At 37.4% G+C, this 23393-nt stretch overlaps 3 protein-coding genes and 1 non-coding gene across 5 annotated transcripts; 2 read left to right on the top strand and 2 right to left on the bottom strand.

The window, feature by feature from the left end:
* Positions 1-4708: 4708 nt before the first annotated feature.
* On the bottom strand, positions 4709-7298 carry LOC137745245 (trihelix transcription factor GTL2-like). The gene is made up of 2 exons (XM_068485162.1): positions 6676-7298; positions 4709-6245 (listed from the first exon to the last, which is right to left on the bottom strand). The coding sequence occupies exons 1-2, from the start codon at positions 7164-7166 to the stop codon at positions 4838-4840; spliced, it is 1899 nt and encodes a 632-aa protein (XP_068341263.1). The 5' UTR covers positions 7167-7298; the 3' UTR covers positions 4709-4837.
* Positions 7299-12097: 4799 nt separating this feature from the next.
* TRNAF-GAA (transfer RNA phenylalanine (anticodon GAA)) lies at positions 12098-12170 on the top strand. Its single transcript has one exon. It is a non-coding gene; the product is annotated as a tRNA-Phe (tRNA).
* A 164-nt stretch (positions 12171-12334) lies between these two features.
* On the bottom strand, positions 12335-18855 carry LOC137744783 (multisubstrate pseudouridine synthase 7-like). Of its 2 annotated transcripts, none has more exons than XM_068484580.1 (20): positions 18663-18855; positions 18283-18361; positions 17984-18181; positions 17507-17721; positions 17036-17108; positions 16399-16455; positions 15947-16026; positions 15801-15863; positions 15592-15679; positions 15212-15314; positions 14967-15070; positions 14627-14700; positions 14319-14383; positions 13939-14117; positions 13702-13769; positions 13551-13611; positions 13368-13405; positions 13207-13275; positions 12795-13113; positions 12335-12667 (listed from the first exon to the last, which is right to left on the bottom strand). In XM_068484580.1, exons 1-20 carry the CDS (start codon positions 18848-18850, stop codon positions 12641-12643), a joined length of 2148 nt encoding a protein of 715 aa, XP_068340681.1. In that variant the 5' UTR covers positions 18851-18855; the 3' UTR covers positions 12335-12640. The 2 variants fall into 2 exon arrangements, with proteins under 2 accessions (XP_068340681.1, XP_068340682.1); XM_068484581.1 differs by having other exon boundaries at positions 14967-15050; positions 15186-15314.
* A 959-nt stretch (positions 18856-19814) lies between these two features.
* Positions 19815-23074, top strand: LOC137744782 (uncharacterized). Its single transcript, XM_068484579.1, has 9 exons — positions 19815-20134; positions 20545-20609; positions 20813-20861; positions 21048-21142; positions 21294-21379; positions 21467-21526; positions 21620-21701; positions 22322-22435; positions 22629-23074. The coding sequence occupies exons 1-9, from the start codon at positions 19948-19950 to the stop codon at positions 22797-22799; spliced, it is 909 nt and encodes a 302-aa protein (XP_068340680.1). The 5' UTR covers positions 19815-19947; the 3' UTR covers positions 22800-23074.
* Positions 23075-23393: the final 319 nt, after the last annotated feature.

A 23393-nucleotide genomic window follows, 5' to 3' on the forward strand; every position in this document is an offset into this window, starting at 1 on the left:
TTGTTCCGTTCACGCATGACTATTTCTCTTATACCAAAAACCTAGAAAAATATACAAAAATAGGTATAATTCTTGTTATTACAAATTGATTTTTTGGTTGGTCACGGTTTTTCAAGTACATAGCATGCATGCATGTTGTCCAATCTCTTAGTCGATGAGTGTTAAATTTTCATCCATATGTCATGAGTTCGAAACTTTAGACTCTTTTAAATTATTGTAATAGTTTTATTCGCTTCTACCTCTCATCTTAATAATAACATTTGAAAAAAAAAAAAGGAAAAAAAAAAAAGGAAGTAATGCCTTTTCTCATGTAACCTCTATTATATATCGTGCAAATTAAAGCAGTGGTATAGCTCGTGAAGGAAGCAATGCCTTTTCTCGTGAAAACACGTACGCACATGAACCCCTCTAACTTTATTTCCGACTCGTGAGGTGCAACAGGCACCGTTTTTACTGCAGAAAACCTCCAGATTTCAGGCCTTCCGTGTACACGACGACGAGGGGTTTGTTGTTAAGTTGGAAGCTGCCCTATATGCGGAGGAAAACTTGTGCCACGTCATCTATAAAGCAATCTTCACGAAAGCATGAGATTCTTTCTATTTTAGTCTCGCTCAACCTCATGTTGGTAGCATTCGATGTAAGAGTTGCTCCAACAGGCAGCCGTTCCAAAGTTTTTTCTCCATCAACTGACCTTTGTTGGGGGGAGAGAGAGAGAGAGAGAGAGAGAGAGAGAGAGAGAGAGAGAGAGAGAGAGAGAGAGAGAGAGAGAGAGAGAGAGAGTACCGTGTGTGTGTTGAATTTTAGATTGACATATGTTGGGTGGACATGAGGAGGACTTGTGAATGCCCTATGATGTTGAAAACGAGCTACCATAGTTGACATTTGTTACTTGCATGCATGTTGGGTAGCAGTAGAACTGGAGAAAATGAATTTACAAACTACTGTATCAGAACTCTAACCACATGGAGTCCCAATGTAAAAGATTCAAACGCGCCCATCGCCCAAAACTTTTAGTTTTTTCATCGAGAAATTTAGTTGAGTAATTGGTAGGGATTTTGTTATTTTTCTAGTTCTGTCGACAGTTTCCAATGCATGATGTCAAGTTTACCTACCAAGGTGTTCTGGCAAGGCTTGTCCCAATATGTCTCTTGAGCATCACTTGCCAAAGCATGTCGAATTCTTCCGCCTCCGATACCAGATGGTCACAGGGCCTCAGGCGACCTTCTCTCTATGTTTTCCAATTTTCACAGGGTCTCGGGACCAGTAGGATCCCCTGGATCCGCCCTTGCATAATGCTTTCGTATATTGTTTTGGTAGAGACTAGGGCAGTGTGAGGATGCAAAGAAGTGTCCCACGTCAAAAAGTTGTTAAGAAAAAATGGCTTATAGGGAGTTCGATCACAAGTCCCTCTCCCCTCCAAATAGTTTTGAAAGAGTTCTTGAGTTCGAATTCCCTATAACTGAAACAAAAGAACAAAACATTTCTGTGCATGCTTGTATCATGCAACGTGGGTGCAATGATCTTTGAGGCCCATTCCCATGCATAAGGCCGATCTACCTTTAACAAGATAATTTTGGACTGATCACATGTTGGCATAATGCTTAGCGCTCGATCCAAATTCCATCGATTTGAATTGTTGTAACAAAGCTCAACCCCACAAAGACTTTCACCATTTTTCCTTTTTTTTTTTTTTTTCTTTTTTTTTTCTAAAGAAAAATGATTTATGCAAATTCTTATTCTTCTTGCGAAATATTCTTGTTATTTTTCTCATTCACTCTCTTCTGCATTATTTGAAATGAAAGTACAGAAACAGAGATGTGTACAAAAAATAAATATGTGCCGAATTCATTTTCTTTTTTTTTCTGAATCCTCACATTTACAGTTAGCATGAAATCAAAACCAGTCATGCATAACGCATAGTAACATAATGTAAGAGTTTTTTTCCAAGACAAACATTATATAAGAGTTAACATAACCCAACCCGCTTGTTCAAAGAAAGCAAACTTTTATGAAACACATACGTTGTTGTCGTGCTATGAAAATCCTTCTGCGATGAAAGGCAAACAATTTTGGTTTGGGTCAATCTCTTTCAACATGTTTGTAGTTACCCGTACGTAAAAAAGTAAAAGTCAAACACGGTGGAGGAGTGGGAGTCCGACAAAGTTATACCTAAGTTGATTGTGTTGACTTTTGGCTTTAATTCTTTAAAGAACTGCATCTTGAAGGCTTCACTTTTGACAAAAAAAAATAAATTTCTGAACGCGTTACTGGCATCTGAGATTCTCAGCCGTTGGATGATGTGGCCCTCTGAGGCTCTGACCATGTCAGCAGGTTACTGGTGAGGCTGGGATAGGGTGCGGACAAACCCATCAGTTGATGTTGACGCGTGGCAGGGATCATTTGTCTGCCAATGCTGTCCAAGGTGCGGTGGAACCCCTCTCCGACTCTGAGAAAGACTTGTTATCGATAACATGACACAAAACGACAACGTCTTCCACCCTCTCCAAGGCTTTTGCTTACTGACCGGTGACCACTGGCAGTACTGGCCTCTCTCTGTGTGGAGCATTCCGATAGATCCCATTCCCAAGCAGAAAACATTATGTCATGCAGACTTGCAGTTGTACTGTCAATTGCATACATTTGTAGTTCTAAACCAAAACCCCAAATGAAAGACGATAATTAATGTAATCCTTCATTTGCTAATTTACATATTATGGCAGGCACTTGCGTAATTGAATCTAGTATGTTCCGGTGTATTGTATATCGGAGAAAAGATCGCTAAACATTCTTATCTCATTCCATTTCAATGGCTCGACCAATAACTAATGGCGGAAACTAGAAAAACTATGATTTCCCGCTGTGAGAGTTCAGGTGCGGCAAGTAGTAAGAAGCAGGAAACATAGGAAGCATCAGTTCTTTAGAAAATGGTCTCTAATTAGGAGCATTCTTTCTTTTGGAGTGAGCGAACTACCTCCCGTATCAGTTGCTACATCTATTGCTGTTGGTATTGATATAAGGTCTTTGCATCCCAAGTCCCAACACTTCACTGTGGCTCTGATGGGATCCCAGTGTTGGTTCACTTTTTATCCTTAAAGCAAAGCTGATTTTCCTTTCGGCGTAAAAGCGGCGCTTAAAAGAGATTGAATAAAATTAAGACCATTTAAATTGAAAGCCATAGTGATGATACCTAAAGTGGTGAACTAGATACCTACTAGAGGCCAAGCAACTAGGAAGCTCGCCTTCTTGTTATCCAAAAGTCGGTCAAATCGGGCACGCCCCTCGCAAGTCCACTAGTAGGTGGAGTATTCTATAATTCTTCCGTCTATTAAGACTTTACTCGTATAATTAAATTACTTAGGACCCGTGGAAAGAGCTTAGGTAGCCCAAGAATAAAAACGTCGTCCAAGCATTCCTTGTTGCTCTAATCTCCCCTACTTCTATACTTGTAAATCTTTGTGTGCTCTTTTTCCTTCTCTCTTCTTGTTCTCTGTCCCCATCCGCCCCACCTATCGGCCTGGTCTAAAGAATTCATGGAAATTGTTTGATCTAAAAGGGATCTTCTATAATTTCGCACGTTACGTTTAGTTCCTGTTAGGAAGACAGTAGAGTTTTCTTTGTTTAGCGCTCTACATAAGCTAATAATGAATGACGAGATCTAGATTACATCCTGGATCATTACATGAATTCGAAAATAAAGAGAGAAACAAAGAATATCACTACCGTGTAAACATATAAAATTTTTGTGAATTGTAAACAGTGTTCCATAATTAATTGTAAATTAAAGTTGTAAGTAAAAACATATCTCATTAAAAGAAAACTTTATGCAAATGGAAAATTTTAATTTGTTTTGCAAAAAGAAAATATAAGTTACAAACTAATTAAGAAAACCCAGCCAGCTTATAAGGGAGAAAATTTTATGAGGATCGAGAACATAATAAGTCATTGCTAAGCTCCTTGTAAACCCTTGGCCAAAAGTTCAAAATATACCTAGCACACTTAAATAACTATTGTATGATTGTACATTTGTATGTATTAACCTTGGCCAAAACAAAACCTTAATTAGCTTATATGAACTAATCATATGTTGATTTATGTTTTTTTCCCGTTGCTAGATGTAACAACTGGAATGCTCTTATAGGGATTATAAACACATGATTATCCTTATTATCTCACATGCATGCTCTTCATCATTTTGGTGAAATTATAATTAATTTTTTTAATTCTTTAAACTTTAATTAAGTTTCCATATAGTATTACGGTCTAGTGATATTTATTTTTACTCGTAAGTGAGAGTCTTAGGTTCAGTTCTTATCAAAGGCGAATTGAACTACATTAGTGTTAGCCCATTGTGAGGCTTAACTTACTTTCTCACCTCTTAATGTGGATAATATCGTTTGTAAAAATTAAAAAAAAAAAAAAAAAAGTATATTTAAGTAACAGCTAGCAACAAAGATACTTCTGCTGCTGCGCGTAGCAAATTGAGAGTAAATATGGCAAATACAAAATGACAGCAGACCTCATTTAAAATCTGGTTCCTGATTTGAATCTATCTGTCGGTGCTCACTACAAAACAAGTTTAAAACATACATATATCCGCCATAAATCAAATATATAATAAATATTGGAAATTAATTTATAAAATTCATGTCGACTGCCGAGAGTACTAGCTAGCTAGCTAGCTACCACATGTTTTACCAAGATCGACAAGAAAAAAAAAGGTATCACATATTATTATCATTGAAAATGCACACACAAATATGCAAATTAAAATTAATTAGAATTCAAAATCAAAAGCTGGTGGCGGTGCTTGCTGCACCGTATTGTTGTTTTTCTCACCTTAATCATGCTTAGTTGAATCATCATCACCTAGAGAATGGTTTTCCGGCGAAGCGGGACGGTCTTCCGGTGCATGATTAGAAGGCGGTACGAGTATCCCTTGATTGTACAAAGAGCTTAGTTGATGAAAATAAGGACAAGTCCTAGAGTCAAGTGACCTCTTCTTGTTAACATCTTTTGTTTTTCTAAAGTACTTGTTAATGTTCTCCCATTTCTCTTTGCACCTCTTGGCACTCCTCGTGTAACCCATCTCCAACATCCCTTGTGAGATTCTCTCCCAAAGAGGAGCTTTCATCACGACTCCTCCGTCCTTGTCCTGATCGCCGCCGCCCCCATTGTTGAAGAGGCTGCACCTTAAGTTTATCAGAGCCAGCACTTCATCTCTCGGCCATCTCTTTCCGAGGTCTTGTTTGTCATGACTAATGGAACTAGGGTTTTGAGTGTTGATGATGACATCATCAGAACTAGGGTTTTCAGGAGGTGTGACGACAACAGCAGCAGCAGCAGTAGCTCTAGATAAAATGGTCATGGTTGGAACGGCAATCGGAGTCGGAGCAAGAGTACTTGAGCTAGGGCTTTGCGGTGCAAGAGTACTTTCAGTTAATGAACTAGGCGTTGTTGGGTTATTTTCTTTTTCTTGATGATGATCAAGTTCTTTTCGGCCACTAACATCGTGACACGTAGGACGATTAGGGTTTTGTGCTTGAATCGGAAAAGACGAAGTGGAAGTACTAGAATTGCTGGACGACGATGTGAACTTCTTCAAGAACTTAATGACTGTAGCTTGTCGATCACCAGCAACCGCTTGTTCTTTCACCATAATCTCGAGCTCCTTGTTCATCCTATCCGTCTCTTGCTTCTTCCATGCTTCTTCCCTCGCAAGCTTCTCCTCGTTTCTCTTCACCATTTCTTCAAGAAGCTGCTTGTGCATCGCTTCCTGCCGAGCCATCATCCTGTTCACAATGTCCTCACAGAAACCCTTGAGCATTTCAAATTTCCTTTGCCTTTTCCTCTTCTTAGTATTGTTCTTTGGTCTAGTTTCCACTACTACCTCTTTCTCATTGTGCTCCTCAGGGTTCAGCGGCTCGGTGCTAATCACACCGATACTGTCCCCAACAATTGTTTCGTTTCTCGTTGAGTCTTGATGATCTCCCTCATCACTCGGCTTTTCAACCTTTTCTTTCTCATTATTTTTATCCTTGGGAGCTTCCTGATGATCAGCAGGGTTTCGGTGATGATCATCAGCGTTTTGTTGATGAGCATCACCACCACCTTGACAGAGTTGTTCGAGGTCACTGAGAAAACTGTAGTTTTTGGTGAAGTTAATGTTGTTGAAGTATCTGCTTTCTTCTTCAAACTTCTCTTTGCATTTCTCTGCACTCCTTTTGAAACCAAGCTCTGCTAGATTCCTGCTTCCCCCCATAAATATATACCAAACCAGCAGTATCAATAAGCAAGAGCATTTATTCACTCTATTATTCAGTCCTAGCTAGCTAGTATCCAACTTAATTACACACACACACATATTGTGTACGAGGGGATCTTTGTGTTTAGTGAATATATATGACTCTCTCTCTCTCACATACACGAGTAAACAGTGACTTAAATTCCATTACTAATTCCATTACTATTGATGAAGCATTAATCGTCACTTAATTATAATAAAATGTCATCGGTATAACCGTTCAAATATAAAGAGCTCAAGTTCGAATCCCCATCTCAGTTGTCTAAATGAATTTAAAATAACCCTAGCTAGCTAGTTCATCGATGAACTAATTAATTAAGATAATCATACGAATATAGGAGATAAGTATATGAACGAATTGTCAATAAGCTTACCTTGAGACATGTTCCCAAGCGAACTCAGGGAACCAATTCTCCATGGTAGATCTGATCCTGAGAAGTGCAAGCAATTCATCATTACTCCAAGAATCACTAATGATTGATACATCTGATGATGCCGGTATCAATGAAGATCTCTCTCCTTCGGTCTCCAAATTATTGTTTATGGAGTTTGAAACAGTAGTAGAGAGTTCCTCTTTCTCCTCGAGATTTTTGGGGGTGGCGACGGATTGGCGGTGCAGTTGCAGAAGCTGATTATTCTGATGAAGCTGATGGGGTTGAATTTGCAGAAGTTGATGATGATGATGATGAAAAGGGTTGTTATTGTTGTAGGGGTCAAAGGGAGTAGCAGCAGGGACTGGGAAGGTATTAATATTATTGTTTGATGGTGGAGGAGGGAAGGAGGAGAGAGGGAGAGGGAGAGGGAGGGAAGTTCTTGAGGATGCTATGAATTGGTGCAACTGCTCAGCTGGGACTCCATTAAACATGTTTGTCTGTGATTTTTGTGAAAGCGTGTTTCTCTTCTTTACCTCTCCTTTTGTTTGCTCACTGTAAAATAGCAAAATGTTAGAAACAAAGACTACAAAAACACCAAACTTCTCTCTCTCTCTCTCTCTCTCTCTCTCTCTCTCTCTCTTATCAAGGACTTATGTTGTCCTATGCATCCTATCATGGAAGAGAAAAGATAGCCCACCACACAGTTTTAGAAGAAGGTGAAGTCACCCTCAAACCGGGAGAAAATTATTGAGTACAGGAAAATATGACTTGTTATATTTACACATTGACTCAATTATTACACTTATTTTTGTGAGAGTGATCCACATCAATTATATGCTTGATTATGTGACTGTTTATTGTGATTTCATAATTGGTTTTATCTATTTAACCATATCATTGTGTTCATCGTGAATGTCTATCATAATCTACCTAGTGTCTTACACGAGAGATTGAGACGACTTGAATCATGGTAATAGTTCGAGCTCCAAGGTGATTAACCACCGTGTTTATGATGAATAATGTAAGTTGTTAAGTGACTGTTAAGTCTGTTAAGAAAATTGTTAGTAGCTGTTATTGTTGAGAGTAGTCCCACATTGATGAGGGACAAGGTTTGCTATGTGCTTATATGATCTTGGGCCACTCCCCATATTATCAATTGGTTTTATGGTGGAATCTCAATTTCATCTTGTCTCACATTAGTGAGGGACAATGTTTGCTATGTGCTTATATGATTTTGGGCAACTTCCCATATTGCCAATTGATTTTATGGTGGAACCTCAATTTCATCAGTTATTACATTTATTTTGTAACCATTTGTTTCAATATTTGGTGCTAAGCATGCGAGAGATTGAGACGACTTGAATCGTGGTATTAGTTCGAGCTCCAAGGTGATTAAACCGTGTTTAGAGTTGTATCACCTAGAGGATACGAAGAGGAAGAGCGGGAATTAAGTCTTGTATAGTACCCAAGTAGCAAGGGCGCAAGGATGAACTAGTGTGGGGGTCTAATAATTTGGGTTTGAGTTAAGTCCCTTTTAAATTAGTGTGACTAATTGTGGATTATTTTCAGATTGGTTGTCTAAGGATCCTAAGTGGTGGGTTTAACCTCATTGAATCGTTATGCACTATATGTTTAACATATGCGTAATATGATTGATATCTAATTTCAGTCCTACTATTTGAATTGGTGTTAACAAAACTTAAAATTCGTTAGGAACTAGCTAGCATGTAACCTATTCACTCCTCCTTCTATATATGTTAACCTTACCACTGCATTTTTCATATCTTACCTTGTTACCATTAAGGTATCCCTCACGTTAGTTCTCGCTCCACTTCATATCTCTCTACTTTAATAACACAAAAATAAAGTTTCAAAGTTGAAAGTAATGGAATAAGCACACTGTCTTAATCAGTTAACGCGAATCACAAACTCTTTCCAATTACATGACCTAATCTACCCTTAGTAACCCAAAAGAGTCAAAACCATATAAGTAGTGATGGGATTGGGCCACGAGGGGTGTGTTGAGAACGGCGTTAGCAGGATTTATATTTGAGGAAAATAATACTTAATCTTTACAATATTTAATTTGTGTTTTGGTAGTATTTGGGGTCGGCTACTGGCCTTTAGAATCCTATGCAGTTGCCGATGCTGATGATGGTGTAATTAACGGCAAGGAGATGGCAGGACACGTGAAAACATGCAGACACTGGGACCAATTTATTTAAGGTGGGACTCTTTCGAAGGGTACAAGGGATCACAATAACTACTCTACACCTCATCAGTCAGAAATCGTTGTCATTCTAAACCGTCTAATTTTTAGATCTTTTTTAATTTCAATCTAAGCGGTCTAATTTTAAATCTTTTTTAATTTTTATTAGTCGAAATCAACTAGCATTTAGGTATTTTTATAAAGATTGTTCTTGTAAAAAATCATTTGAATATGAACCCATATGGATTTATTAGTAGATCTTTAGAGAGAATAATAATATCGTAATTTTAGACTGTTCTTTGCAATGTTTTATACTTCAGAGCATCATAGAATTTTCGGTAATATATAATTTCAAAGAAGAAATATTTGTGGGTCTTTTGGGGTTGGTAACTTAAACAAAGAGAATAATACTTTACATGGGGATCCATTCAATATTTTTTTGGGGGTCATCTTCCCATTCAAAAAGGAGAAAATATAAATTTGAAAATGCCCTTTTGAGTAGTTGGAACAGTAGTGTGAAATTTGGTATGACCCATTTAATTAGTTCGTTCTTGCAGAAAGCAAATATTGGAAATTCATTGAGCTTTTGAAACAGTTTGAGTGTTAGATAAAGTAATAAAAGTTGGAATATTTTACAAGAGGACGCATGAAATTTTTTTTTTCTACTAATCAAGTCGACTTGGTGTAAAATCGAACATAGTGATATTGTAGGATTTATACAGCCGATCACGCTTAGTGAAATGATGCTTGGTGGTTGTTGTTGTTGTTGTTATACTAGTTAAGTCACTCGAGGCAAAAAATAATTGAGATTCTTGTTTTCTTCTGTGTGTTTGGTCCTTATTATCACAGCTTTTTAATTTTAGTGAATTAATATTCCCTTGTGGGGCAAATGGGGTCTTTATGGTTGAGCACATTATTTCACCAACTTGTTATGAGTTTTATGGAAAGAGATGTATCATAACATCTAGTTGTTACAAGGGTGCAATACATAAAGTGTCCTCCTCCATTGCAATATTTATTCAACATGAACGACTAAGCATGCATGACTAGTCAATGTAGCACGGTCGAGCTTTTGTGCATGCTTGTAACTGGGCGGTGCATGAAAGCGATGAGTGATGATAAAACTTAAATGACGTGAGTAAATGTGTTGTAATTTGTTTCACCTCCATAGTTGGTATGTGAAATGATATTAAGTATGTCTATTCTTGTGGGGTTAATATAGCCTCTCGCTCACTAAGAATGGCAGCAATCATATATAAAGAAATAGACTAGTTAGGTAGTACTATTGCTTGATGATCTAACGCTCGTTAGGCTTTGATTGCATTGCATAAAATCTATTCCTCTTTCCAAAAGAGAAGGGTAAAATGCGATTGCTTATGGCCGGAAATTTTGAGTTGGATTCATAGCTTCAACTAACACACCCCGACCTGGAATGTTCACTTGGACACCTAAATCGCGATGTGCTGGCCGACACCTGAAAGGTGACGAAGCCATAAAGTATAGTGATGTGGAAAATGTGAATAAATTAAAACCTAAAAGTGACTAATTTAGAGTGCACATGTGAGCGGGATTGAACCCATATCACACAAGTGATGTCAAAGCATAGATAAATTGTAATAAAAGAAGAGTAAGGACATTTATGCCGAAAGGATAAGTCTCATATGTAACAGCTTTTACCAACAATCCTCGTCATCACAAAATTTAAGCCACTAAAATCCTGGAAGGGCAAAAAACAAGGGTTAGTGGGCCCAAAACCCAAAAACCGGCCCAATCCCATAACCCATTAACCCATTAACCCAAACCTGGATCCAACCCACATCCACGAAACCGATCCAATGAAAAAAAAAGGGCCTAATCCCAAACCTTTGGGCCGGTACCCAACCCGGCTCAATTCCAAAATGGATCCTGGAATATTCCTGAAATATTATATGACGTATTCCTGGAATATTCCCTGGAATATTCTTTAGAATATTCTTTGTGTAGACTTTATGAAATTTTCTCGAAAACCCTCCTAGGCTAATTTCGACGCCCCGAGTTCATTTTTGACATCCATTTAGTGAAATTCCAAAGTTTTAACGTAGTTAACCACTGGGGCGTCTCGATTGACTTTTTAGGGTTGATCGTTGACTTTTTACAAAATTTGCCCATGACCCTTTTTAGCGTATTTCGACGCACTGATTCCGAATCCACCGTCTGTTTTTCCAAATTAAATCGTTTTAATTGAGTTTTATTTACGGGACCCAATATTATGCTTAGGTGCAATTACTTTCTAAGACTTCGACTTTCCTAGCTCGAACGGTTACCACATGCATGTACCTGTGAGTGGGTCTTTTCATTTTTACGTATATATATGTCTATGTTATTTTTCCCAACAATTGCTTTTATAAATTATGATGCGATATGCCATGTATAGCTTTACAAATAGACTTTTCGTACACTTTATGTTTTTAATATTATTTGTGAGCATAAACTTGTGGCATGACATCCTTGCATTTTACCTTCTCATTATTACATGTTTACACGGTGTCTCTTAATTATTTGTACTGTCTTGGGCCAAGGACTAGCTTCACGTGTAGTTCACATGCACTGTTTACATTCACTTTGGATCTAGAGTTTGGTGCCAGCTTGTCATTTTGTGTGATGTTTTGGACTCGTATATGATGCGACTAGCAGCTCACATGATGTAGTACTAGAATACAAAACATACACTCAGCCCGTTCCATTGTTTGAATATCTCTGCAGTGGACTTGTGTGCCTACATAAATTAATGAGCATTGATTTCTTATAATAACGGTTTGAGATTTAATGTTGAGATACTTTGTTGTTGTACCCTACATCTTGACTCACTTCTGTTGCAGGGTACCTACTACATACTATTATTATAATATTTTTAAGAAACCATATACTTGTTTTACAGTAAGGAGTTACACTTTTCAATGCTGTATTCAAACACACACGATGAGTTGAAGGATTTGTGTACAAAAAAATGATCTAATCGTTGAATGTAATATATGAAGTCTCATTATGAACGACGTAAAGATGCGTATATATTTCCGTTGCAACTTGTGATTTTGGTTCCAATGTGTTTCACACCATGTGTTTTGTTCTTATTGATACTATGGTGGAATTTGTGGTTCCTATGTTGCCATTGAAGTTTGCTAGAAGCTGAAGGACTAACCTAATTAAAATTAACTTGTTAAGGAAACAACAGTAGCGGGGATAGCTCAGTTGGGAGAGCGTCAGACTGAAGATCTGAAGGTCAGGTGTTCGATCCACCTTCACCGCATTTGTTTTTGTTTTTGTTTTTATTCTAACATTATTACTATTTTTTATCTTCTATATTTTTTTATATCAATATAAAAAATTATTTCTTACACGATCACCGGTTTGAGGCATTGTTATTCCATGCACTAATGCTGCGGTCGTCGGGCCATATGATGTTACCAATTCACATGTTGAAAGAACGACATGATTGATTGTCATAAATTAGTAATATATTGTAACAGTGTAACGCTATGTAGCCGCATGAAAAAATTTCTCAAAAATGAACATCAGAATTTTTCTGATCATGTCGTCGCTTCTTTGTTCTGTAGTACTAAAATACAATTTCATCCGTGTGTCGATTAACAAAACCAGTAGGAAAGTTAAACATTGATCAGTTCCAAAAGGCGAGATCTTAATGTATGGAAGAGTGCCATCGTTGTTTTCTCCCGTGCCTTCAAATTATCCGTCCTTACAGTGATTCTGATGCGCGCTTTAGTTTAACGTTTTGTGAAACGCAACCTGCGAGAACCAAAATATAGACACATGAAACACCAAACCTGCTCATGAATTTTTCTCTTAGTAATGTGGTATGAATTCGAAAGAGGGATACCGACAGAATATGAAAGCATTTAAACGAGGCACATACCGACGTTGATGTCTTCAGTAGCTCTCTGATGGCCATTGTTGCATAACATGAAGCTGGGAGAGTAAAGCTCAACTTGAGAGCCATTTGAGTTTCCTGAGGATTAGTGTCACAGAGGGATCCAACTTCCGGCAACTTTTCTCCCTTGTCCCCGATATCATTGTCAACGCACTCTGTCTGTTTTGCGTTGTCATGCAAACTTCCATCTCCATTTAGACTGGCTGGATCCTCTTTGTCAACGCTAGCAGGTTTGGTTTTGGCAATTTTGTCCAAGTCGGTGTCCACCAGAGGTATATTACCATCACTGTATTTTAGTATCTCCCTGGAACAATAAAAATCAGATATATTATTGTACACGATTTATATAATAACTGAAGTTATATGTAAAGATGAGAAAACGAGAGTAGCTATATACCATTCAAAGTCCACTGGTTTTTGGAAGATGCGTCTATAATTTCCAGTCACGCTTGTTATTGAGAATTCCCTAAAAAGAGAAACAAGGTGCGTGCATTTCATTATAACAGAAGCATGTGAGAGAGGTAAGAGGCGAGGTGAGAGGGGAAAGAGGAACCGTACTTGACATTATGTACGCTTTCTGTCAAGCTGATTTCATCCTGATTGATATTTGTAAACAACAATCCAGGAGGAGAATAAGGCAGATTAAGAATTAGACAGAAATCAAATAAATAACATGTGGAGTGTTCTCAGAAACATAAATAACATGGAGAAATCGAGAAATTGTTGCTGAGAATAAGAAACCTTCTTTGCCAAATTATGAAAGACATCAGCAATATCATTTTCTGGAAAAATGACTCTTGAACTGTAAAACAACAAAGTATTAAATAGCTTCAGCAACCTTGAGACGGCCCGAGAAGTATACAATGAGGGAAGACAGTCAACTTTTCCTTACCCAGGCATAGGAAGGACAACATCCTCAATTGTATAATTTCCACTCTGGATATCTTCTACAGTTACAGCCTGCCAGATGGGAACCATCTTGATATTTCCAATCTTTTAAATTAAAAATTAAAATTAAATTCCACAAGGTGGGTTGCATTTGTAGATTAAGGTACTAAAGTAGCTGTAATCATAGCATACTACTTAGAACAGCAAGGGAAAAACTCTCTACAACACGGACACAACTAACCTTCACAAGACTAAGCTTTTCCTCAGGAAGATTTGTTTCAGCTATATCGCCTAAATCATTAGGATCAAGCGTATCATCACGAATTTCATCTACGCACTCAGAACTAACAACTTCTGTCACCCTTTCTGTCTCATTTCCTTTACAATATACCAAGTCTCCCAACACAACTTGGTCAGTTCCTGCCATCGTGGAACCAAATTGGTTTTACAAAAATATAGGATAAAAAGATAGTTGCAATAAAGCTTTGCCAGAGGTAACAATGACAGTGACACAATCAGTCCATGACATTTTGACCAAAAAAAATAAAAAAATTCATTCCACGACATGACCCCTCAAAATAAATGAATTGGTGTTGCTCCAATGAATAAATGGGGGCATACCATATTTCTTCACTCTCATACTCGCTGCATGGTTCCACAAATAGCTTTGGTAACTATGCACATACCTGAAAAAAGGGTGAAAATAATCCACAAGAAAGTGGTAATGCCATTGCGCTCTCATATATATATATATATATATATATATATATATATATATATATATATATATATTGTATATATGTTCAACTGTAACCAGATTAAACTCATATTGATGGACTTGAGCACAAAAAAGGCATAAACTTTAACTTAAGATTGCCTCCATTACGAAAAAAGAAAACAGAAACTAATTCTGCTGGAAAATCTCTTACATCATCCTCAAAGTTCTAGGAATAGCCTTCAACGCCTGCAAGTAGTTTCCAGGACATTTCTTCAGACATTGCAACTGTATGAGAACAAAGAAGAGGAAAAATTTATGATCGGCCATGAAGCACAAGATGAAGTAACCCAATTCAGTAAAATCAAACTAATATTATGATCACCATGCCAAATGCATGAAATTAAAGTAAAGGATGCACAATGCGAAGACGGGGAAGGATTACTCGAATAAACAAAAGGATTTAGATATAAAACTTAATCTTTCGAGATAGTTTATGGAATCAAGAAAAAATCTAGCATGTCCCAACAAAGCAATCATAGTTGGTGACTTACTATAGCTCTCTCAGAAACCAGATGTCGCGGTAATTTCCTCAGGGTCCCTTCAATATCATTAGTTTCCTTGTAATATTCTCGTGCCTCTGTAATCACATTCTTTTGTAATCGAAGATCAAGTTAAAGAAAACAAATACCAACAGAACACTATAGCAGCATGCACTAAACAGTTTAGCAAGAAGTAGTCAAGTATAGAGAAGAAAAGAAAAGTATCCTCACAACACCCAGAAACACAAAAAGGATATCCCCTTCTCTTGGATCAAGGAACATGCTTACAGTAGATTTCCACTCTCCTCTGAGTAGTGAACCTCCAATTAGGTGAGTTGGCACAGAACCGCTTCCAAATCGCTGAATTCATTACCATGCATACTATAAGTTATCTTACTAACCACAGCAAAATATAATCCACATGCCTTAAGACAACTTATGAGAAACATACAGCACGTGTAATAGCTTGAAAGCATTTTCATATAGCTTTAGATACAAAAGAGAACAACCACTTGTCCAAAAAATAACGAACAAGACACCTATATATCAATAACATTTAGCTTTTATTGCAAATAAGGAGTCTAAACCAGGACAAGATATACTCTAAGAGAGAGAGAGAGAGAGAGAGAGAGAGTACTTGTAAACCAAAGTAGTTAATAAATCCCTGCCTTCCCAAGGCACTTGCGGAGGCTTTGATGGTATCTTCAGAATCTGCAACAACTCCTCTGAGAAGTAATGTGAGTGCACGCAATGAGCAAATTAGATGGTGAATAATAGAAGTAGCCATGAGAGATGTTTTATTCAAGCGCATGTAATTACGTAAATGATTACTAGGAACAATCTTACCTCAATGTAATTGTAAACCGATTTCCCAATAGTTGGCCGAGGACAAGTCCTTCTGTCACATAACTGGATAAATGCAACTATCTCATTAATATGCATTAAAACTCAACTGACTGGGAATACCAATGATTCACATTCATCAGCCTTACCAGAAGTCACCTACTTTGATACCGATCAACCTAGCATTAAGAGCAGCTAATTTACTAGCAAGCTTCTTAAAAACGGTTACCTGGAAATTCAACAAGAAAATGAAGTTCATTAACTCTTTGGGTAACCACTATGCTCGGATTACAAAAATTGGCACTCGAGGATTCATGGCAGTAGACATACATTGGACGGGAGCTACTGTGGGTTTAATAACTAAAGGAAATTCAACTTATGGAATATCATTCAGAATCCTCTTACCCACTGATTGGATAACAATCTAAAGTGAGCTCCTACCTGTTGGTTGAATAATATGTAGTTTTAAAGTGGATTATCATAAGTCTGATACATGAAGGCCAATAAGAAGTAATTCTGTTGTGGAGCAAATGTTTCATCTTGAGAAGAAAATATACAATATTTAAAGGCATAAGCAGAAATATTAGTGAGTATCAATTACCCTCTGAGTTGTGACAGCACGCTTATCCTTTGTACCCGCAAACCCAAAGGACCTTGGCTATGGAAAAGAATAATATTAATCTATCAAAAGAAAAGTAATATGATATCTATACATCAAGTCAAAGATGATAACCAAGTACTATAAATTTCTACACATCTGACCAATCTCAACTGTTTACATGGAAACCAATAATCCAAGTTTTGCTCTCTGTCATGTGGTGAAAATTAAGTACAGAACTAACTAAAAAACAACTATATTTCATCACAGTACTTCACCAGTAATTACTAAATATTTAATGATGACTTTCATTTAAAAACATCGGTACGGTCAATGATGCTGCAAATGGACCTTAACAAAATCAAAGACAACAATAGATTACTGAAATGCATGCTTAATTATAATAATGTGTTGACTATGTCCATGCATGCAGGAAGGAAGCAGAGAGCAAAGACTGACTCTATAATGAGTTCCTTAATCAAAACCCTCATATATTTTTCAAAAAAGGAGCAACAAGACACCGCTAATTACCATGTAAACAAATCAAGCAGTGGAGATGTTAACTTGCCAAAAATTGCGAAAACAGTAGTCATATGTCTAATGGTGTTCAAGTCAATTAGTTCTCAGGTGGAACCCATACCTGGACACCAAGCATCTTTCCTATAACTCCTAAGGCTTCCTGTGTATCCTTGTTCTCCTTGTAAAGATGAAACCTGTACATCCACATTAAACAAACCTTTCAGGTAAGCTGACATAGAGTTTTAATCAACAGAAAATAAAAAATTTTGGAGCCCCAAAAAGAAAAACAAATCTGGTTATTATTTGCATGCAAACTGACATGGGAAGAAGAAAATTAGTTGACAGCTACATGCAGAAAACACTTGATTAGCCACTAGCCAATTGCCTCATCAGTCATTGTTAAGAAGAGTACTTCAGGCAGACAGTTTCAAAAGAATAAAGGAGAACGATGTAGATTAACTATAAGTGTTCCATTGTATGCATTACACATGATTAGATATATGAATAAATCAGACAGCTCTGCTGTGCCAACTACACCAAATCTCGATAAAAATATCTAAAGGAGAAGAATAACCTAAATGTACCCTTTTACCTAAGGAATTTGCCAACGTGCTCTGACCAATCCTCTGAACCCCTGCTATCAAAAGGTTTATCACCTCTTTCTTTTCGTTTTCTAGAATTTCTGCCTCTGCTGTTCTGCCCACCTGAATTCATTCTCACCCGGATGCATTTTGATGAAGCATCTGGTCCATCAACTGTGTCGGTGACAAGGAATTTGAAGTGCTGCTTAAAAAAATTATGCACTGCCTGGAAGAAAAATAATGTAAGCCACAAATGAAACCGAGAGATGCAACTGGGTTTCATTTACTCATTTTGAATATGGTGGTAAAGGTGATTTATGCAGATTAAGTTTGGAAGAATTATATGTACTTCTTTTTCACATTAGCGGAAATCAAATACTCAGTTCCACCCTGACCTCTCTGATTGCAAAAGTGTCATGTCTACGTCTCTATGCAAAACACTATCTAAATTTAAAAAATAAATAAATAGATAAGACTGAAAAACTAACCGTTCGATGAGATTTATCATAATCCGGGGAAAGAACAATAGGCATAACACCATCTTCCCCACCGGAATTAATTTGTTTGATAAAAGTTTCCAAGCGCTCAGCATCATTAGGATCAGCAAGAGCTCTAAATGATTCAATTTCGGTAGTATAATCTTTACTTGTACCATCACCTGTCGTTGTTCCACTTTCCTGAACTGCCTGAATAAACCCGAAGAATTATACTTCCCATAAATACTAAATTGTACATACACATACGTACTTCTGATGAAATCATGAGATCAAAAATATGAACTATTCACCTCCACCGGCGCATCCAAGTTGGTCAAATGAACAACATTTCCCTCCTTATCTACTTCGTTTACCATAAAATCCGAATACCTATACGATTTACCAAGAAAAACTATAAGCTTTAAGATATCGACAAATAATTTATCTCTAAAAATAATAACTTACATACAAATTACGAATCCAATGAGGAAAATAATAAATAAAAAAATGCTGAATTTCATATCCTGTGGTTATTTTTCTTCAAGTTCCTGACTTTACAGCAAAATAATACTTTCATTAAATTTTCCTACATTTTCTAGGCACCCAAGCACATCGTAACGACAATAAATAACTTGAAAGTCCCATACAGAACAGAGTGCTCAAATTTCTCATACAAATTTATAATCCAGACCTTTGCTTTAAAATGCCGCGAAATCCAGGGAGCTGAGAGATGTAGCAGACGATTCCGACGTCGGATTCCTCCGTGGTTTTTGTCGCCATTAGGGCTTTTAAGGCCGTGGTTAGCGGTGGTGGTGGAGGAGTAGCAGAGCAGTAGGGTTTTAGCATAGAGAAGCATGATGGTGCGGGCTTAAGCCACATTTTGGTTTTGGGGATACCGCTTTTTCCCGGGAAACGCACCGTTTCGCTACTATTCCAACTGTTCCGTTTGACAAATTTCTTTTGTTGATTGTAAATTGGCCCCTTAAACTTGGCTATTATTCCAATTTGGTCCTCAGATATTCTTTTTCCCATCTTAGACCATCTTCAATGGTTAGACTAAAACTAAATTTTTTAGCCTGAAAAATTTAGTTTTTAGCCCATAAACAGTTTTTCTGCTCCAACCAATCTAACCTAAAATTTTAGCCGAGATTATTAAAGAATGAACTTAGGCTTTTTTTTTTGTTAAATTAAATTTTTTTCAAAAAAATAAATATGTAGACCATCGTAAATTAATGTTATAAACATTTTAATCTAAAAAAATTTAAATTCCAATAAATATTGGGAGTCCACTCTGATTTCTGGGCTAAATTTTGGGGAGAATTTGGCATTGGTTTAGCATTTAGCATTTAGCTCCAAATTGGCCCTTGGGTTGGAGTGGGTTTGGGAGGAAATTTTTTAGCCCACTATTGGAGTTGGTCTTAGGTTGATCCCTAAGCTTTTGAAATCCTTGAGGAAAACAGACATGATCGGGCATGTTTACCAACTAAGAATCGGAGTAAGCAAGAATTAAGATAAGCGCGACTCGTAATCACACATTCACATTAAATTGTTTATTAATTGTCAAAGATTGAAATGAAAATAAAATTGATTCTCATTATAATGATTTTATAATTCTTCTTCTTTGAAACGAGATGGATTTTAAAGAGCTTGCAGTGCCTTTCTTTTTGTCTAGTTCAAACTTTTTCTGATGACTATTCTAGAGTCGCTGGCGCTAGACTGATGTTGAACAAAGTGAAAAATACTAAAATTTCAGGGGGGTGAACATGAAATCTGATATTGTGTAGAATTACGATTGTGACCCCAAGCCAATGAGACTGAGCCGACAGGGAAAGAAGACAAGTACAACTGTGAGAGTGCGTTCTGAGTCAATTCCCTCTCTCCTCCAATCGAAACAGATCGATCGAGAAGCCGGCTAGAGAGGGAAACATCTGGAGAGAGAGAGAGAGAGAGGAGCTTCGCTCGCTGGATTGGCGAAGATGGTGAGCAAAACGGAAGAAACCCAATTGAACAGACTTGAGAACCAGGTCGATAATGGAGGAGGAGGGGCCTGGGAGTACCTCTGCTTGGTCCGAAAGCTCAAGGTCCGCCGCTCCGAGAAGGTCTTGAAGTATGGCCTCTCGATCTTGAACGACCTCAAAAAAAGATCCAGTCTCGGCACGGAAGGTGAGTTTTTGAGCTTCGTATTGTTGTTCCATCTGGGTTTTTTGTTAGTTCAATTGGGTTGTGATTAATTTGCTTGTTTTTGTGATCGTGATTGCTTGATTTGAATTGGGCATGGATTAGAATTGCTTACTGATGAAAAACTATGGACTCTCTGCAATTTGGTGTTTTTAAATTTGTGTAAGTTCAATTTGGTTTGTAGTTATTTTGCAGTTAATTTGTCATATAAGCTTAATTTGAATTTGTGTGATCAAGAAATGGATTTGATTGTTCGAATTTGATGTTTTCGGTTAGTTTAACTTTGCCATGAGTATTGTGCAACAAGCATCCTCCGATTTGGATTTTGGAGTTCTTCTTTATTGGGGGGAGATTTTGGGTTCTGACTAACAAGTAGTATGTATTTTTTGATGTAGAGTGGACTTTATATGAGCAAGTGGCAATTGCAGCCATGGACTGCCAGTCTCTTAATGTTGCAAAGGTGTGATATGTTTTTTGGCTTACACTTCTGAAATTGCATAGCTTTTATTTTCGAACTTTAAACTTTCCGCTTGCCCACTTGGGAGGGGGGAAGATACTGAAATTGTTTTATAACCTACCCTGGATTTGAGAATCGTAAGATTTGTGTAAGGCGAATGTGATATATTCTGCTATCTCATGCCTGCCTTACCTGAACTTTTGCAGGACTGCATTAGGCTTTTACGTAAGGCATTTCCAGAAAGTAAAAGAGTTGGTAAGTTGATTAACTGATTTGAATCATGTGTGTAATTCTGATTTTAGATCCGATAGTGGTGTCAACATAATTGGCTAAACATTTTTTTAGGAAAATTTTTTTGGCTAATCGGCGTGGAAATTAATACTTTTAGTTTTAGCTCTTGCTGTATGGTGGCTTAGCTATTTGTTTTGGCACAAATCACAGGTAGGCTAGAGGCTATGTTGCTAGAGGCAAAGGGATCTTGGGCAGAGGCAGAAAAGGCTTACTCAAGCTTTTTGGAGGAAAATCCACTCGATCAAGTAATCCATATAAAAACTCTTCATGGAAGGATCAATCGACATTTTTGAAGATGGATCATGTCACTTTATATTTGTTAAATAGCATGTTCTTTTTTCGAGCAAAGATAAATGAAAAATGGTTATGTAAGTTCAAATTATTTTTGTTATGCAGGTGATACATAAGAGAAGAGTGGCTATGGCAAAGGCACAAGGAGACACTTCAGGAGCCATTGAGTGGCTTAATAAATATCTGGAAATGTAAGGCGTATATTAAATTCCTTAGAAGAAAAATATTTTTATGTCACCAAAAAATATTTGCTAAGTTGTATTTTCCCCTTTCGACAGATTTATGGCTGATCATGATGCATGGAGAGAGCTGGCTGAAATCTATGTTTCGTTGCAGATGTATGTTTTCAGCAGACTTATAGAAACCTCTTGTCTTCAAGAATCAAACTACATATGTTTTGTTGCTAAGTTTTTTTTTTTTATGTAAACTAGGTACAAGCAAGCTGCGTTCTGCTATGAGGAGCTGATATTATCGCAACCTACTGTTCCTCTTCACCACTTGGCTTATGCTGATGTAAGTTTTTCTTCGGCCTTTTACTGGCCAGTAATTCCTGTTTGCATTATAGAAATGTTTGTGTGCTGGTTTTTCACGACTAAAAAATTTATTGTTCATTAAAAAAAGCTTCATATGTACCCTTTCGTTGATAGCTGTAAAAACCAAAAAATAACCTAAAATCTTCTTTTGTATCCCCCAAATTACTGCAATACTATACCAGACTTCTTAATTAGCAATGAATTATCGGCTTACAAATAAAGGAAATGTTTTGCATCAGCACTGGCTTCTCTTATTTAAAATTTGTGATTTGAATGGAAAATTTACACACGGGACTTAAGATGGTGGAAAATGTCAAGCTAGAGTCAGGGCTAGGATACGATATCCTAATATAGAGGGCTAATGAAATTGATTTTGTGAAGTAACTCCTAATATGAACACCTCATATCTAACTTGCAATCAACATCCTTTATATTTTGTTGCCCTACTATTTGGAAAGGAGTCAAACGACCAAATGTGAGTATTCTGAGTGAAGAAATGAAGCAATGCATTTTCAACATACAATCATGATTACATGTTTAACAGCACTAAAGACCCCCATTAAAGCACATTTCTGATATTTTGCTTTGTGTGGTGAACAGGTGCTTTACACTGTTGGTGGATCGGAAAACCTTCAGACCGCAAAAAAATACTATGCATCTGTTATAGACTTGACCGGGGGCAAGAATGTCAGAGCACTTTTTGGTATTAACCTGGTGAGTTCTTCCTCTTGAATTGCATTGCTGATCCTGCTGTGGCCGAGAGTCAGTCGTCTCTTTAATTTGATTGTTCAAGTTTTAGACGCCGGATATTTAATTTGATTATTCAGATTGTCTTTCAGCCCTTTCTTTTCCTGCTCTTGTGACCAACTTGAATTGCTGAAAAAACATTTTAACTCCTGCCTTCCAGTGCACTTCTGCCATCGGACAGCTTGCAAAAGGAAGGAACAAGGAAGACAAAGAGAGCTTAGAGCTACAATCACTGGCAGCAACAGCGTTGGAGAAACACTACAAGCAGAGAGCTCCTGACAAACTTTCCCTGCTTACGACCGCTTTGAAAAGCTTGAAAGTTTCATCATAACTGCTTAGTCCGCGAAGAATCTTCGTATACCAAAACAGGCGAGTGGTGACTTGGTGCCGGATGGCTTTGGATTACAAGAATCTCATATCTAGTTATGTTAAATGATTTTTTTTCGTGTTTCGACTTGTTTGTGTCTTTTTTTCGGAGTCCTTAATAAGAGGACGAGATGTATTCTTTGGGATGGCCACAGTGGCTAACTAGGAATGTATGAGTAAGACCCTTTCTTCTTTGTGGAATAAAAATTTATTTTTATCCAAATTCAAGTCTCTAGTTCAGTTCTTTGGCGATGTTTATGCAGTTTTCGTGTTCAAGTCGATCATTACGAGCTTATGATTTAGAGGCGACGCCGGATGAACTCCCGTCGGAGTCAAAGGTGACGCTGGATGGACTCCCGTCAGAGTCAGAGGCGACACCGGAGGTATAATCAAAACTCGCCGCTGCTATTGCAACCTTCGCACTACTGCATGATGTCAATCTTTCAAGAAGAGTATCTAGTTTAATGTTTTGCTTTCTTCCATGATGCCATTTCAAATCCCTCCGCCTCTAGAACTTTATATCTTTACGGTCCCATCGCATCAAGAATGTCAGATCACA

The sequence above is a fragment of the Pyrus communis genome, chromosome 9 (genome assembly GCF_963583255.1).
Source record: "Pyrus communis chromosome 9, drPyrComm1.1, whole genome shotgun sequence".
In the NCBI taxonomy this organism is placed as follows: Eukaryota; Viridiplantae; Streptophyta; class Magnoliopsida; order Rosales; family Rosaceae; genus Pyrus; species Pyrus communis.